The sequence below is a fragment of the Astyanax mexicanus genome, chromosome 1, assembly GCF_023375975.1.
Source record: "Astyanax mexicanus isolate ESR-SI-001 chromosome 1, AstMex3_surface, whole genome shotgun sequence".
NCBI lineage: Eukaryota > Metazoa > Chordata > Actinopteri > Characiformes > Acestrorhamphidae > Astyanax > Astyanax mexicanus.
Genome location: NC_064408.1, coordinates 80,440,701 through 80,459,373, shown reverse-complemented (window position 1 = coordinate 80,459,373; position 18,673 = coordinate 80,440,701). Strand labels below are relative to the sequence as shown.

Here is an 18,673-nt window from a genome sequence, read left to right as displayed (position 1 = left end):
CAGACACACACACACACACAACTGATGTCTGTCTTCTCCAGCACTCACTCTTTGTCTCTTGTTCTCTCTAAATATTCTCTCTCTTTCTCTCTGTCACTCACACATACGCACACACTCTATTTTAGCACTCACTCTTTTTTGCCTTTTTCTCTCTCTATCCATATTCCCTCTCTCTGTCTCTCTCTCTCTCTCTCTCTCTCTCTCTCAGACACACACAACTGATGTCTGTCTATTTCAGCACTCACTCTTTGTCGCTTGTTCTCTCAAGATATTCTCTCTCTCTCTGTCACCTACAAATCCGCACACACACTCTATTTCAGCACTCATTTTTTTTGTTTCACTCTCTCTCTATTAAGATTCTCTCTTTCTCTCTCTTTGTATTACAAATACATTCACACAACCAGAATCTCTCTACTTCATCTCTCTCTCTCTCTTTCTCTGTCACCTACAAATCCGCACACACAGACACAGCCACACTCACACCTGAAATCTATATGTCAGTACTCTTTGTCTGTCTCTCTCAAGATTCTCTCTCCCTCTATCTCACACACACACACATGCAGACATATGGAATCTGTCTGTCTATTCCAGCACTCAATCTTTGTCTCACTCGCTCACTCACTCACTCACTCACCCACTCACACACTGACACCCATTCAGGCACACACTCACATGCCCAAAAACACAGACAACTGGAATCTGCTTCCCAGCACTCTCATTCTCTCTGTCTGACTCTCTCTTCCTCTTTTCTTTAACACAAACAACAGAAAAAAGTCAGTCTGTTTCTTAATCCAATGCCTATTTTTTTATAATCATCCCACAAAACATTCCACAGCTGGAATCAAATCGTCTACTCCATCACCCAGCCCTTCTCTCAGTCTCTGTGTCTTACCCATTCCACACACAGTAACAACACAGCTCATCTCTGTGTGTGGCAGGTAGTTCATCTGCATGCTGACACTCTCTAATCACAGGCACTGACCCTGTTAAGTGTGTGTGTGATACGCCTGTCATCCTCATTAGACTGCATGCAAAAATATCCAGAAAGACAGGCTGCTGGTGGCTCACAGGCTGGGAAGCTCCTCAAGCCTGGATCACGGGAGCATTTTGGTCCAGGCTGTGTGTGTGCTTGTTTGTGTGTGTGTGTGTGTGTGTGTGTGTGTGAATAGACATTTTCTGAGAAATCCCCTGGTTCCAGCAGGACCTCGTGAGTGATTCGAGTTCACCACAAGACAAAAGAGGAGGTCTTTATACTGCTCTTCAGGACCTTTCAGCCGTGTCGAATAAGAAGCAGAGCTGTGCATTTCTCAAAAAGGACTCAAATCTGTGACACCACAGCAAAAAGCAGATGAGCAGATATGCTTGAAGGAGAATGTGTCTAAAGTGTAGGCAATATATAACTGATATCTATTTAACATAAGTATTGTAAGATGATCCAACAATGCGGTAACAGTGCATCACTTAAGACTACTTACAATAAGCCAGCAGTGAAAATCTGTATTGTCTGGACAAAAAGGGACACTTGCTCATTCTTTGTTTCTTACGAGGTTTTGGAGCATTTAAGGTCAGAATTTGATTATATTTGATGACAGGTTTGTTGGATGATCACCACCCCACCTCATCCCTAAAGTATTCGATGGAGCGCTCAATACTGGGGGACCTTTATATCCCTCTTTTAGCCCTTATCTGGCATTAGGCCAGTAGTAGTGTCAGGTTCAGGCTTATCTACCTCAGAGTGTCCTAATCTATTGCCAATAGATTAGAATGTATATAAACTGGGAATGTATATGCAAATACTAAGCAAAATAAAAAAAGATCTGTCAATAGGGTAAGCAATTTTTTTCTAGTAAAATGTTTTTTAAAAAATCACAAAAAGACAACTTAATTTTGCATACATTTGGACACAAATGTAAGGATTATTAAAATAAGCAAACTAACCTCACACTTACACAATATTTTTTTTTGCCGTGTAGTAAGGCTGCTCACAGAACATTCTGAGGAGTAGCAAGCATTGTGCATTGTGTCAACAATGGGTAAATCATCTTCAAGCTGGATCCAAAGAATCTAATGTATGTGTGTGTATGTATGTATTGCATAGGTTATGGTTAATACAACATGGTTCGGGTTGGGCGATATTGTAATAAATATCTTAATGTTCAAATATGTACCAAATCGTGTGTTAAGATCATCAGGAGCTGCTCTATTGAACATTCCAAGAATGAATCTCAAAAAGACTGGTGAAGCAGATTTCTGTTTTTATGCCCCAAAAAATATGGAACCAAGTAATATTCGTCAGGCATCAAGTGTTACTAGCTTTCTTCCTGTTTAGCTTAGCTTTCTACTAGTTCTGCTTATACTTCATTTATTTTTTGTCTTATTTCTTACCATTACATTTACATTTTGCTGTTTTTGTTTAATTTTATTGTGAAGCACTTTTAGCTGCATTTTATGTATGAAAGGTGCTATATAAATAAAGTTTATTATTATTATTATTATTATTATTATTATTATTATTATTATTATTATTATTATTATATGAGCTTAACAACAGATGGCACCATTTTTTACAGGTTTCTGACAGAAGCACCAGAAGCTTCTACAGCTCTGCAAAAAAAAATAAGAGACCACTTCATTTCTGAATCAGTTTTTCTGATTTTGCTATTTATAGGTATATGTTTGAGAATGTTTGAGAATATTTGGTGGAATTACCCTGTTCTCCTCCACCAGTCTTACACAATGCTTTTGGATAACTTTATGCCACTCCTGGTGCAAAAATTCAAGCAGTTCAGCTTGGTTTGATGGCTTGTGATCATAAATCTTCCTCTTGATTATATTCCAGAGGTTTTCAATTTGGTAAAATCAAAGAAACTCATATTGTTTAAGTTGTCAGAGCTGTATATGTAAAGACGTACAATCTCAATTATCCAACTTTGAAAATTGCATTAAAATAGTGATTCTCATCTCCCAGCCTTACTCTGAATAGAGGAGAAAAACAAAAGGAAATTTGGACTCGTTTTTTCATATGTCTCTTCATATTCATGCGTTGCTTTCAGGGCTTGACCAGCATGGTGTATAAATGTGTATTAAAAAGGATGTACAGTGTTAATCACCCAGTAACCACCACTCACATTCACACATTCACTTATTCTGAAGAAGAGAAGATCAGTGCATGGAACAGCCTGCTGTAGCTGCTGCTCTGAGACACAATGACAGTGTGCCTGAATTTCACATTTCCTCACACCTGCAGCCTGTCTCTCCTACACTGTCCCTCCAAAGCAGTGGTCCTGAAGACATGCGTGCTTAAGCCTGAACTCGCCCTGAGCCCTGAAACAACCAGCCTGGGAGTTATATAGAGCTGCCACCTCTCTCTCTCTCTCTCTCTCTCTTTTCTCTCTCTCTTAGTGCAGCAATGACGTTTCCACAAACGTGCACAGAATCACAAAAGTTTGTGGGAAATTGGAGAAAAAGGCGAGAGCAGGCAAGTCTGCACTGAGACCCCCTGCTCACACACACACAGACAGAAAGAGAGACAGAGAGAGACAGAGAGAGGAGGAGAGGAGCGGCGCTCAGACCCGCTTACCTGTTAAAGACTTTCCTCAGCCGGGTGAGGAGCGTGGGGGAGGCAGTGGCCGTGTCTGAGGGGACCGTCTCGATGGTGCTAACGACATGATGATTGTGCTGCTCGGAGATCATGTCTGCGCTGAAGGGCATCTCAGAGCTCCAGCTCTAGCTTTCCATCATGCGGAGAGAAAAAAACAGCAGGAGGACGACCAGTAACTCAAACACAGAGAGACACAGAGAAACAGAGAGAGAGAGAGAGATAGAGAGAGAGAGAGAGAGAGAGAGAGAGAGAGAGAGATGCAGCCCGGTCGGTCTCTGCTCTGGTCTCAGCTCTCTGTGTTCATACTGGGAGCAGCAGCGCTGCACTGGCCGCTCGCTCTGACTGCCGGAGCGAGCTGAGCTGAATTTCAGCTGCTCTCACTCTCACTCACACCCCGCCGCCGCGAGGGGGAGCAGCGCACACAGTGAATGGATACGAGGGGAGGGGGATTCAGGCTACGTTCACATTTACCAGGCTGAAGTGACTTAAATCCGATTTTTTGCTAAATGTGGCTCAGATCTGTTTTTTCTTTTCATGGCTGTGCAAACGTGCCAAAACCGATTGTTTCAAATCAGATTTCGTTTGCACAATGTGGCTCGGATCAGATTTTTTCATGGTTGTGTGTGAACATGCCAAATCAGATTTTTTTCAAATCAGTTTTTTTGCTCAATGTGGCTCAGATCTGATTTTTAATGACTGTGTGAACATACCAAATCTGATTGTTTTAAATCAGATTTTTTGCTCAATGTGGCTCAGATCTGATTTTTTCATTGCTGTGTGAACATGTGAAATCAGATTTTTTTTAATCACATTTGTTGCTCAATGTGGATCAGATCTGAGTTTTTCATGGCTGTGTGTGAACATGTCAAATCCAATTTTTTCAAAGCAGATTTGTTGCTCAATGTGGTTTAGATCAGATTTTTTCATGGTTGTGTGTAAACATGCCAAATCTGATTTTTTCTAATCAGATTTTTCGCTCAATGTGGCTCAGATCAGATTTTTTCATTGCTGTGTGAACATGTCAAATCAGATTTTTTCAAATCACATTTGTTGTTCAATGTGGATCCGATCTGAGTTTTTCATGGCTGTGTGTGAACATGTCAAATCTGTTTTTTTCTAAACAGATATTTTTACTAAATGTGGATTAGATCTGATTTTTTCATTGATGTGTGAACATGTGAAATCAGTTTTTTTCAAATCACATATGTTGCTCAATGTGGATCAGATCTGATTTTTTCATGGCTGTGTGAACATGCCAAATCTGTATTTTTCTAAACAGATATTTTTGCTAAATGTGGATTAGATCTGATTTTTTCATGGCTGTGTGAACATGCCAAATCCGTTTATTTTACCAGAGAATTAGAATCAGCAATTTCCTAAGAAACTTGGTCCTGGGCACCAGTTTACATTTCAGCAGAACAACGACCCAAAACACACAGAAACAGTGGTGAAGAAATGGTTAATGGACAAAAGCCTTCCACTTTTTGTTCAAATGTAAAAAAAAAAAAAAAAAGGCAGAGAAATATATATTTTTTCCCACAATGATGCCTCTTGTACATCGTCTTATTATTTTCTGAGAGATGCCTGTGTAATTTCTGGACAAAAATAAAATTGCTGGTTGAATAAATGTAATTTTAAGTCAAAATTTGTCAGGGGAATAAATCCTTTTGTGCTGCACTGTGTATTTATAAAATAACCATGCAGAGAAATACAGTTCAACACTATAAACAAACAATTAGTTTGAACTCAAATAAAAAAGTACATAAAACACTTTTAAACTTTGAATTAAATCAACTTATAATAACTGAGTTTAGTCTGTTTCCATTGGCTGATTCTTTTCTATTGGCTTCTGGCACATTTTATTTGCATACTGGTTTTTAACACTCACCATCAGTGTGTGAACATTTCCCCCAGGCTACCAGGTAAACCTGTAGCTCACATTATGATTAACTAATCATACCTGGCACTAATGTTGTGGGCTGTATACTCAAACTTAGATACTAACTCTGTGTCGGCTGCGTGCCAGGCGGTTCACTCATCACAAATCATTGTGAATCCTTACTGGTGTCTAATAGGTAGACTAGCATCTCTATTATTGCTGTTCTAGACCAGGGAACCACTGCACTTAGGCAAACCTGAGAAACCCCGAAGTGGATTGTTGGAAGTGTGTTGATTTATACTGTATAATATACAGTATAAATCAACACACTTCCAACATCCTATTCAATGCATCAACTGAAACTAATATACCGTGTATATTAGTTTCAGTTGATGCATTGAATAGGATGTAGTCTGCCATGAATAGGAGTAAACCTGCAAGCTCATACTTAAAGAGACACATTAGGCTGCTAATAAAAGAAAGTGGCTTCAGATCCATTTAGCTGAGTAAAGCCATTGTCATTATTTAGATGTTACATGATAATTAATGGTTATTGCAGAGTCACTTCCAATTAGTTACTGTATGTGAGAGCGAGAGAGAGAGGAAGCTCTAGCGTCTCAGTTCTAAACGCTTTAGGTGAATTCCCCCAGTGCTAGCAACACTAAGCCCAGAGGAAATCTCAGCGGCAAGTTCACTAATCAACCATGAGTTCAGGCTTCATTACTGTGTGGTCTTCCAGGGCAGGGAGCTGAACAAGATATGAATTTAATTTCAGCAGCCCACCTTGTACCGCTTTATCAGCAGCTGATAGAAAGGATTTCCTGCAGTGATTATATCTGAATATCTGGAGGAGAGGGAGTCCAGTTCACTTTTCAGGTTTCTGGAGGTCTGATGTGATCAGATCTTTCAATATGCAAATTACAGAAGATACAAAGTAATACATTTTTTATTTATATTTTAGATTTATATATACAGTATAAAATAGAGAAAACTATTCTACATTTTTTAAGAGCACGGCATCAAAAAATATCCAATCAATTTATGAAATTCTTGTTTTTATTTTTGAGTATTGAGTTTTGTTGTATATTGTTATTGTTCTATTATTAATACAGATGTATTAACAGCAGGCCTGAAGGGATAGCAGGATGCAGCACAGTGGGGTTTTAATTCCATAGCCATAAGTAAGAGGGCAAACACTTAATTGACACATGAGAAAAACAAGTTACTTTGGTTTTCAGTTGCCTGTAGGAAAAAAATATTGTTATGTTAATTGGTTTGTATTTATCTGCTATAGAGAGTCCTATTTTATTGGCAGTACTTTTTTTTTACAGAGAACAGATAAGCTCTCCGTGTGCATTTTCACGTCTTTGTGAGCAAAGAGAGCTTACAGTAGCTGAATTCATCTATTAAAATGGGTTTTAACAAACGTGGGTATATTTATATACATCATACTATAAATCATTATACTGAAATCATTTTGCTTTTGTCATGTCACAAAGACCAATGTGTTTGCATCCTGTATATTTATCTACAGCAGTTTAGCAACAGTTTAAAGAATGGCAGTGTTTTTAATTCATGCTAAATACAGGACTGTCAATTAGAAATGTGGTAATTTACATACAGAATATCAGTCTTAAAGGTGCCTTAATAAAAACAGCCATTTTAATTATAAGGGATAAAGAGAGGTTGGAGAAATGATTGAGAAAATTATCAGCTAAAGCAGTGCATATTTTAGCGCTTTCCTGCTTTAACACACCGTTTTGATCAGGTGTTTCAGGAAGTAAATAGTGTAGGGCTCTGGGTCTAAGCTGCAAATTGCACAAATGGACCTGGAAAAATATTTCTCCAGAGTTGATGATAATCCACAAACTACCTTGTTCCTACTGTGTGTGTTTGATGCAGTAAGCCAAATTGATTCATCAACAAGGTGAATACAGAAAAGATTCCATTGTGAGTAATTTCTTTTTCTCACCAATGAGAGATAAATTCCAATCAATTCCATCTGTGTCCTCAACAACAATAGCTCTGGGTGCACCAGGATTTTACTGAGGAACTGAATAAATATCTGGACTTCACCACACATGAAGTATGATGCCAATAAATCCCATTAAATCCCACCTCATTACATTTCTACAAGGCTACAGACTTTGTCTTAGCACAGTGTTGTACAACTGAATTAATTTCCCAAGGTGTCTGTAAGCTGTTGTGCTGTGAAAGTGTAGCCACAGTGCTTTCTTTACCTATTGGACACCAGTCTAAGAGCAGATTTGAAACTTTCAGTGGGAGAATAAAGTTAAAATTTGGCTAAACACTGTTCTGAATTTACTAGCAGCCAGTGTGAAAGTTTAAAACTATCAGTCCACTGGATTCCTTGTATGTGTGGTTCCAGGAAAAGCTCATAATTGGAATGGAACCTATATATCATGTGGAGGTTTCATACGTTTTAAAGCAGCACTAGGCAGGATTTCCTTGATTTTTGATCTTTTTAAAGAAGTAAAATTACAGCTTGAAACTCACTGCAGCGCTGAATTGAGGTGTAATAGGAGGTATAGAGGTGCTCTCGTGTCTGTGCCGGAGCTCCTCTGAGCTCAAACCAGACTCTGTAAGTTTTCCGAGATGGCCGTGACCTACGCTCGCGAGAACTGCGACCTGCTTTCTGACCTTTAGTTCTAACAGTTCTACAAGGACTACTGGTTCATTCTTTACAAACTAACATACAGACACTCTGGCAGAAGCTGGAAAGAGACCGAATATGTCTGTGAAAAGCCAGAAAACGAGAAAGAGAAACTAAAATCTGCCTGAAACATTTATTACACTCTACAACTGTAGGGGGAGCCCACGAGCACAAAATCTCAATCCTACCTAGTGGAGCTTTAAAGAGCATATATACTCATTTTGGTTTTCAATGAAATTGGCCCTTTAAAAAGATTCTTTAAACTTACCATTACATTTCTGAAAAGGGTTCTGTAGAAAAAAATACGCACTATATGTCAGAGCAATTATATGAGAGTAACATGACTGAGAACTGCAATGAAAACTACAATACAGTGCAAAATGTCAAACAATAAAATAAACTTTAACAAAGTTATCAATTTCATTCAGAATAGATTCTGATTGAGTAGCCAAGTAAATTTTGTCATTAACTGGAAACAGTGACTATAAAAACAAAAATGGTGTTCTGCATATTATCTTGTATAATAGTACACATATCTAACAATCTGTTTTTCAATTTTATATCTATGTTAAAGCATAGGTAAAACCAAAAACACTAAGATATTGGGTGGTCGGGCTGTCCAAGGTCCATGTGTATAATAGCCAAATGTTCATAACCAGTAAAAAAAAAAAAACTGTTGTATCTTTGATTGTGCACTTTTAGTGTTAGAATGAAAAACTCGAAATCAGACCCTTTAAAAGTAATGCTGCTAACTAAATGCTCTTTAAATATTTAGTGAAAATAGTAGCAGGTCTTTTGGTACAGGCATTGTGTATTGTGTTTTGTATGGAATACATTTTTTTTAAGTGTGTATCCTAATATAGTTTGCTATTAATAGTTAGCAGGACAGCTTTGGGACCCTTTTCTTTTGTAATTTTATACATTGTGTCAGGAGGGATTCACTTCCACAGCAGCATCTAAGGCTATCAGATTTTATTAAGGATGAACAATAGTTTTTTTGCACAAAACTTGGCTTCAGTTGACTACTGACAGATATTTGCAGTTAGAGGAGTCAAAAGCCATACATGAGGTTGTTATGCACTTGCATGATATATGAATATACTGTAGAAAATTTTAACATATAAAAATATATGTACAAACACACAACAGTTAAAACTGTTAAAAAAAAGACTTGTTTTTTATTTCAATTTAACAATTAAATTTAGATAGTTGACACATCGTCAAGAGTTTAATCACTCTTTAATCACTTAAACCAAGACTTTCTTAATTAAGGCTAAAACTTAACTAGACATAGGCGCACTTGGATGTTGGCTGTTGGATGTTGTAGACAGTGCACAGCTGGTGTGTCTCACCTATGGGGTCACAGAGCTAAATTTAGAAGCTTGTTAGTGTGGAAGAAGACAAGGTTAACATTGTGAAAATAATAGATTGGTACATTGATTACCGATGTTCTCCACACATTTTGCTCAGTGAAGCTGGGACGCGCGCAGCTGAGGTGCTTTGCTTCTGGGGCTTAAGTGCATTTCAGATAATTACGCGGTTCAATATGTGTTTGAAATTTTAGCACACTGAAAAATCAGCTACAAAACAGTTAAGTTAAACTGAAGGTTCTGTAAAAAAGTCAGGTAAATTAAGATACCCAATTTTCCTCTTACCCTGAATGCAATCGATTAGCCAAGAGTTGTTTGGTGTCTGGTGTTGTTTTGAACTGGAGCTACAAGGCTAATGAAAAAGTAAATGCCATAAATAAGCAATTGAGTACCTTTTAACATGTGCCAGTGTTACACTATATAATGTAAATTTGTCAGAATGTACAGATATTAGGCAGGAAAATCTTGGTGTTATAATTCTTCATGATCTTCCATTCCATACTGTGGTAACCCTCAATGATGTTTAAAATCTAATAAGCATTTGATCTGTTCATTTCCACAGATTTGCACAATGTGTAGTTGAGATTTGTTCAAAGAAGTGCTTGTTCTCAATGCCATACTTAAAAAATGTATATGTGTACATTCCATTATTAAACATAATTTAGGTAGGGTAATTTATATTTTTATATAATTCTTTCAATCTTTTAATTTGTAAAAGTTTTACACTTTTACACTTATACTATACACCCCTTCTAATGAATACAAAGGTGATTTTAACAAAAATCACCTAAAAAAAATACTCTATACTCTATACATGTGTTTTTTAGAGGGTATATAGATCTCCTTTGTTTCAGGGTTCCCTTTGTAGTCTTTTGTGTGCTATGTTGTTTTAGAACTGTGAGTGTCCTTGCCTGTTCTCGTTTTGTTCCTGTTAATGTCATGGTAAGCCAGTCCAAGTTTTACCTTTAGTCTTATCTTTGTAGTTTAGTTTTCTAAGTCTTTAATTATTTGTTTTACGTTACAAATTATACCTGCACTTACATCCACCATCTTATCCCTCAACACCTGTGAAACTGGTGTTCACACTGGACTTCTTCTCCCTTCACTACACTGGTCTCCTCTCCTTTTCCATCCTGTCCACATTTCTATTCCTTTCACTATTGTTACCTTTTTGGGCACTCACACCCATATGAAAATAAATGCACAAAAAAGTACATTGTGCTTTGATTTAGATCTCGAGGCCCCAGGTAGGGAGATCTGCGTTGATTCTGAGTTGACTGACAGAAACAGGGTAAACATGTGTGCTGTACATTGATTTTAGGCAGGCTGTAATTATTCACAAGCTCTCCATATTGGTTTTGGTGATAAAAGCTGATCTATATGTTGAGGCTTTTCATGACTGGAGCTTTAATTAAGGGTCACGCTTAGGCCACAAAGGTTATTTCCACACAGACTCCGACCACCTACCGCCTCTCTGTTGTCATGGAAACGCATTTCAACTCATACCGAGTTTATTTTCCCTGCCTGGAGCGGAGGGAGGGCTGAGGCAGCTGATACCTGTGTATATCCCCGAGGTGTAAACCTGGTATAGTCAGTACACCAACACACACATACAGACTGAATACACACTGTGCTGATTGTACTGGTCATGTTTATTGCCTTTAACATCGCTCTGTATTGATCTCTTTGTCCTGAATCAGCCAGTGCACCAAGCTCACTACAAAGCATAAATCTCACCGGAACATCAGAAAAAGACACAAGTTCTGCTGTGCTATCATCTGTTCCCTGTACTGGAGCTGCTGCTTTGAGCATGGTAAATGAAAGAGCATTATTAAAGGAATAAGGCAGGCGAGTGCTACCGGTCAGTGTCTGATAATGGTGCAGCAGCCTGAAGGACTATCAATCGCCAGAAGCCATTTTAAATTTGAAGCCATGTGCATTGATACACTAGGGAAGAATGATCATCTCCAGAGCAGAGTGTGATTCTGTTACTGGAGCGTAGATGCTCTGCTGGCTTATTGTACCAGGACAAACACCCTGTTATAGAAAAAAAACAAGGCCTGCACTATTAATAGCTCTGCATTCAAATCAATAAAACAGAGCAAACGGTGGAGCAAAGAAAAACAAAGTCCTTGCATTTATTTATGTCTCTGCTAATGGGATCTTGGATAGGCTGTCTGTTCCCCCCAGCTGGAACACAACCGACCTTCAACACGTTGAAATGTGGTTTAAATAAGATTTTAAGAATTTAAGTAATGTCTGTTGTTGTTTCAGCATTGAAACAACGTTTAAACAACATTTAATGTTAAATGGTTTTGCAAACATTAAAATTTTAACGTTAAATCAACATAATGTCCTTTTGATTTAGCATTTTAAATTTTTATCACCATAAAATTTCAAAAAATGGTTGGATGGAGGGATAAAAATATGTTTTACTTCCATTTGTAGTAACTGCTTTTTAATTTGGCACCAATTCTTCACCATACCTGAGGGATTGTTCATGATCTATATGATCTGAGCGTTTATAAGATCAGATGTTGAATTAGAATCAGATTGGTAGCGGCGGGTAACATTCTTTATGATCTGTAGCTTTACTAAAGTTATTAGTAAGTTTGTTATTAACACTCTGTTAACCATAGTTTTAGTGAGCTATCCTAGCTGGCACACAATTGACATTCAACATTGAAATGTGGTTGAAATATGATTAAAGTAATGTCTGTTGTTGTTTCAACGTTGAAACCTCAACCTTCTGCCTTTTGATTCAGCATTTTACATTTCATTACCATATTATTTCTAAAAATGGTTGGATGGAGGAATGAAACAGTGTTTAACTTCTATCTGCAGTAACTGCTTTTAATTTAACACCATGTTCATGTTCTATTAGTTTTACTGTTTTAGTGTTTTTGAGATCAGATGTTGAATCATATTGGTAGTGGTGGGGAACTTTCGTTATACTCAGATTTACTGCAGTGATGTAAGTTTGTTGTTAACAGTCTGTTAACCATAGGATTTTCGAGTTGTAGTGAGCTGTAGTTTATTAAAGGTTGAATGTATGATGTTAAAGCAGCGTTGCTATATCAGCGTTAATTCACTTTTCAAAATCAACATGTTTAACGTTGATTAACGTTGATTTAAAGTCTGAATTATTCTGGAGGTGAATCAAGGCCCAGCTGGCCTTTTAACGTTGACTCAACGTTAATGTTATGGTTGAATCAACTTTGGATTTGGTGTTTATTTTGAAAAATGAATTAATGTTAATATGGCAATGTTGTTTTAACATTGAAATGCCAGCTGGGTATTAACATTGATTCACTTTTTAAAATCAACACCAAATCCAATGTTGATTCTACCATAACATCAACGTTGATTCAAGAATAATTTAATGCTGAAATGGAAATAATTTAACGTTGAAATTTTGGCTAATCGACTTAGAAATGAATGCTAAAATATGAATTAGCAGAAAAGTATGTATATATTTTTATCAGTAAGGTTCATGTGAGGCCAGTTAGTGGGTGCCAGGTGGGTGGGACATTCATTTTCTGAAGCTGCATAATGATTTAACTTTACTCAATCCTTACCGGAAATATGTCATATACGGCATTACCACTCCCAGTGGACAGCACAGCAGTGGGTGATAATGATCATGACCAAGAGACCTAGCTAGAATTGCCCATGAGAACAGTGTAGAGTAAGCAACAAATGAAAATTTTGGATTTCATTAAAACTCTGTGAAGTAGTTTCCCGGATAGGGATTAAGACTAGTCACAGAATATATTTTCCTTGTGTAGCCCAAGACTAGACTTAAATCTTGTCTGGGAAACTGCCCATATGTGGCACAAACCTAATATTTCTAAACCCTATCTCTAAGATTCTCGGTTTCCACTGAGGAAATGCATCACTGTATGATACCACCACCCCCATGCTTCACTGCTGGGATGGTTGTTTGTTTAGGAGACTTTGTATTATACAGTGATGCATTTTCTTAATGGGGACCAAGCATCTTATATAAATGAAGGATGGGTGAATGGGTATATGTTGCAAAACAGAGAGAGAGATAATGAACAACAACCTGCTTCAGCCTGAAGGGAAAATCTTTTAGCATGACAGTAATCCCTGCCCTAAGGCCAAAGCAATACAGTAGTGTCTGGACAATAACAATGTAAATATTAACAGCCTGGCAAATATTAGTCCAGATACAAATCTGACTAAGAATCAATTTAAAACTGCAGCCTATTATTCTCATTTAACCAGCTTGAACAACATAGAAAAACAATTGGGTTACAATTTTAAAATATTAAGGATATGGAGATGTGTATGTAAGGGAATCCACATCACACACACACACACACACACACACACACACACACACACACTGTCACTGTAGTTAACACTGCAGTTGAATTTGCTCTTTCAATCAATTGATCCACCACAATACAGGCTGTGCCAGTGTGATGTATTACACAGTCTGTTAGCTCTTTACTGGGGTGTTAATTTACAGATTTCTGTGCACGATCACATCCTATTGCTGCCCATTAACTGCAACTACTTCAACATGACATGATAAATGGTTTGAGTTTTTTCCCACTAAACCAAAATGCATGAGCCTGTTTTTTTCTCTCTTTCTCTTCACTTTCTCTCAGGCTGCACTTCTGGATTAGAGTCTATAGCCTGAATCACAGTATGTTTTCAGTTTGGTTTATTACCATTCAGCTCAGCCTTTCAACCATTGACCTATAGACACTATGAGTGCATGTATCCCATTTCTGTTCAGGTGTTATTTTCATGGATGTTTTTGTGTGTTTTGCACGTAGAACATAATGCATAATTCATTGTTTTGACTGTTCTAACCTCAAACTTATCTATTAAAATGAAATGGGTTACTGGGGCTTAAAACTAATGTACAGCTCTGGATAAAATTAAAAGACCACTTCATTTTCTAAATCGGTTTCTCTGATGTTGCTATTTATAGGTAGATGTTTGAGTAAAATGAACATTGTTGTTTTATTCTATAAACTATGGCCAACATTTCTCCCAAATTCCAAATAAAAATATTGTCATTTAGAGCATTTACTTGCAGAAAATGAGAAATGGCTGAAACAACAAAAGAGCTTTTAGACCTCATTTAATGCAAAGAAAACAAGTTCATATTCATAAAGTTTTCAGAAATCTATATTTGGTGGAATAACCCTGTATTTAATCACAGTTTTCATGCATCTTGACATGTTCTCCTCCATCAGTCTAACACAATGCTTTTGAATAAACTTGAATTCCACTCCTGGTGCAAACATTCAAGCAGATCAGTTTGGTTTGATGGCTTGTGATCCTCCATCTTCCTCTTGATTATATTCCAGAGGTTTTTAATTTAGTAAAATCAAAGAAACATTTTTAGGTGGTTTCTTATTTTTTCAGATATGCTGTATATGATTAGGCATCAACAATTTTAAAGCAGCAGAATGGAAATTTACCCATTTTTAACAGGGAGCAGTGAATACATTGTGTGTGTGTGTGAGTGGTGAACAGCTAATACAGCACCCGGGGGCACATTTGGGGGTTGGGTGTTTTGCTCAGCCGAGGACGCAGGTCCCTGGGGATCAAGCTGGTTACCTTCCAGTCAGAAGTCCACTTCTCTGGTCTTTAGAAAGTAGCTGCCCCATAAATGAGCTCAGTTTGTATTGGCTGTCCTATGTTATACCTCAGTCAAAAAGCCAATTCTTATGAAGAACATATGAATATTAATGTTTATCAATTAGATCATAAACACCTAGTGAAGAGTTCTAACACATAAAAAGGGCAACAGTGACCTCTCACTTTTTCAAACTGTTCACAATCAACAAATATTGTAATGGGAATAGGGTGTAAAATGTTCGCATGCCATCTCATTGCCTCAGGTCCTATAACACACATTATATTTATAGTCGTATATAGTATATTTTGTGTTATACTCACTGACCATTTAAAAATGTGAATAATATTGTTATTGTCACAAATGTCACACTCCTGTGGCTACAGTAAATACTACTGATAATACTTATTTTTTATTGTAATACTATTTAAGCAAGCACTTAAAATAACTTAAAATAACTAATTCTTAAACATCACTTGATCAGAATGCTGTTTATTGGATATGCACACATTCAAGGAAACTATTCAAGGAAAATATTTTCTTAAAAAAAGCTCTTACTTAATTGCTTTGGAAATACAGAAGCTTACAATATAACTAAAAAGCACCACATGAACACCCACTCATAACCTCCATGCAGCGTTATAAAGAACTTTAATCTGAGTTTACTTATCAGTTTACTGTGCTTCAGTTTATAACCTTCAAACTGGAACTGCCAGCAGAAAACAGTTTCACCTTAAAAAGTAACATACTAGACAGATTCAAAACAACAGATCAGAACTCTGGTCAAGCAGTTGTTTTAGACTGCCAGTGCATTTCCACATTCCTGACAGTACTGAACAATTAAAACCCCTCACTTCCACACCTGGCTGTTTCCTTGCTGTGTGTTTGGCAGCTCACAGGAGTGCAGCTCTTGTCAGTGTTGTTGTTTTCTGCCTGGCCTTGAACAAAAGCACAGACAGCAGCCACAGCCTTGTTTAAAGCTTCAGACAGCACTGTGGCCAACTCTGTCAGAAGAGCCTGAACACGACCCTGCAGATTAATTTTATATTAAACTACAGGTAAAACATCAACAGGGCTCAGGACTGTCATGTTTGATTTTTTTCCTCCACAAAGAACACAAACAACACTATATGTCTAAAAGCGTTCAGACCACACTTTAAGGTGCCCTCCTTGCGAACACATGTATTCAGATGTATGCACTTCTTAGATAATAAAACAGCTGTACAAATACTGACTTTGAATATAATTAAATGCAATTAATCTTAATCTTCGTAAAAGCGTAAAGGCTGTAACTGCAGCAAAGGGAGTTAAACACTCAGTTAATAGCCAATAAATAAAACTTTGATGAGCAGATTCTGCAGATCTTAGAAATCTTTACAGAATACATCTAACATTAGCATCTACATTGTGAAAGTAAAAATAGTTACAACACAGTCAAAATTAAAACTGCAACGGGCTCTGACTGGTCCAGTAGATTAAGGCACTGTCACTATGAGTCGAGGATTACTGGATTACTGGAGTCAGAGAGAGCATGATTGGGTGGGTAGCAGGGCTGTAAAAAATACTGAATTGAATTGAGAATGACCCGTGAATTCCAATTCAGTTCTTGATTTTGAACTGAGATTGCAAACAGGAAGTGGAATTGCAATTTAATTTCAAATCTCAGGAAGTATAACTGGAATTCCATAAAATATTAAGAAATGTATAATACCTAATTAAGGTGAGATGTATTAAAAAATTAGGTTTTACAGCAACTATTACATATGATTACTACACAGATTCCATACATAAATTATTGTATAGCCACAAATTAACAATTAAAAACAGACTTTATAACACAGACATTATTGCATTGCATTATTTTCATTTGAATACTTTGGAATTAAGATATTGACAATTATTAAAGTTTACTGTGAATTTATGCTTAATGTTTATGTCTGTACTTCCATTTGGAAGAAAAATGGATGTTTATGGATGGAAGTGTATCGCATTCTCATTGATATGTGATAAGAATTTGAATATGAATTTCTCTGAATTGCAATGAATCATCCTGTATGATGGATTCAACTCAAATTCAAATTCAAAATCATTCATTGAACTTAATTTACCTAATTTTGAATTTTGCACAGCTCTGGTGGGTAGATGACGCTCTCGCCACATCACTCCACATGTCATGTTGGGCAGGACTGGCTCCTGTTAGCTGATGTATCAGAGCTGGGTTGCTGGTTTTCCTCCAAACGTGCTGCCAACCGAGTGATGCTGCGTCAACAGCAGTTGAAAAAGAGGCAGTGGCTGACCTCACATGTATCAGAGTGTTGGGGCATTATTAATGATAGGTAATGTCCTAATTAGTGAAATGAGTAATTCTAAATTGAGGAGAAAATGTGATTTAAAATAAATAATAAAAAAATAAATAAACTGAGAGAAAGAAAAAAGAGAAAGAGAGAGAAAGAGAGAATGAGAGAGAGAGAGAGAGAGAGAATGTGAGTCAAGCACTAAATAAGAGTGAGACCATAACAGAGAGCGAGAGATAGTGAGAAGAAGAGAGACAGAGAGAAACCTAGAGAGAAAGACTCTCATTTGGGTTTCTGTAAGCCTGCCTAACATGAAAAGGCTGAAAGAATGAAATAAGAAACTGTGATTTTTTTTTTTTTTTGCCAATCGAGCGAGCAGAAGCTCAGAGCTAATACATTCTCTAAGAAGCTTTAGGCAATAAAAAAAAAAAATCCTCTTCTCTAACAAGCTGCTCTAATAATCACTCACACACACGCTGCTCTCCTGTTATTCTTAACAAAGTGTAACTGTAAAACGTAATCAGACTTCAGCATGAAGAAAAGAAAAAAAAAATGCTGATTTTAAATATTTATACTCTTTCTTTAGAACTCATATTTAGCATTGGAGGAAAATAAGAACTTTGCATTCCTAAAGATTCTTATGTAACATTTAGCATTACACACTTACTCCACCAAGTTCCCTTATGAATCGATCTACGGAGCCCCTAAAGGGACGTGGTGTATTTATTTTTTTTGTAGAAAGTGGTGAGCACCACTTACTAAGTCGTAAGCACAACATACTAAGTCGTGAGCACCACATACTAAGTCGTGAGCACCACATACTAAGTCGTGAGCACCACATACTAAGTCGTGAGCACCACTTACTAAGCCACTTACCACTTACCCACGTCCCTTTAGGGGCTCCGTATCGATCTGTGTTTATGGACTATTTTAAAAACTCTAAACTCTAAAGTTAAACATTCTCATAGGCACACTGCAGCCTTGCTTTAAAGTTAAATTTAAACTTTTATCCCTCATTAAATAAGTGAACACACACATACTGCATATCCTTCACATTGTTCAAAACTTATTTTTTTTATTAAAACTCTTCTACTGGAAATAGCATGTAAGCTAATGATATGAAATAGTTAAAAAAAAAAAACTAGGTCTGGAACACATCTACCATCTTTATCTGTATAGTTTTATCCTGCCTGCCTTCAATTCCTGATCTGCACCACTCCACTATATTAATC

At 37.0% G+C, this 18,673-nt stretch overlaps 1 protein-coding gene across 1 annotated transcript in view; it reads right to left on the bottom strand.

Moving 5' to 3' along the window:
• The window catches only part of slc35f1 (solute carrier family 35 member F1), a 162,969-nt gene extending 159,005 nt beyond the window's left edge, over window positions 1-3,964 (bottom strand). Inside the window, exon 1 of the mRNA XM_049484229.1 lies at window positions 3,581-3,964. Coding sequence (XP_049340186.1) covers window positions 3,581-3,711 — 131 coding nt within the window. The 5' untranslated portion in view covers window positions 3,712-3,964. The remainder of the gene's footprint in view (window positions 1-3,580) is intronic.
• Between the last annotated feature and the right edge of the window lie 14,709 nt (window positions 3,965-18,673).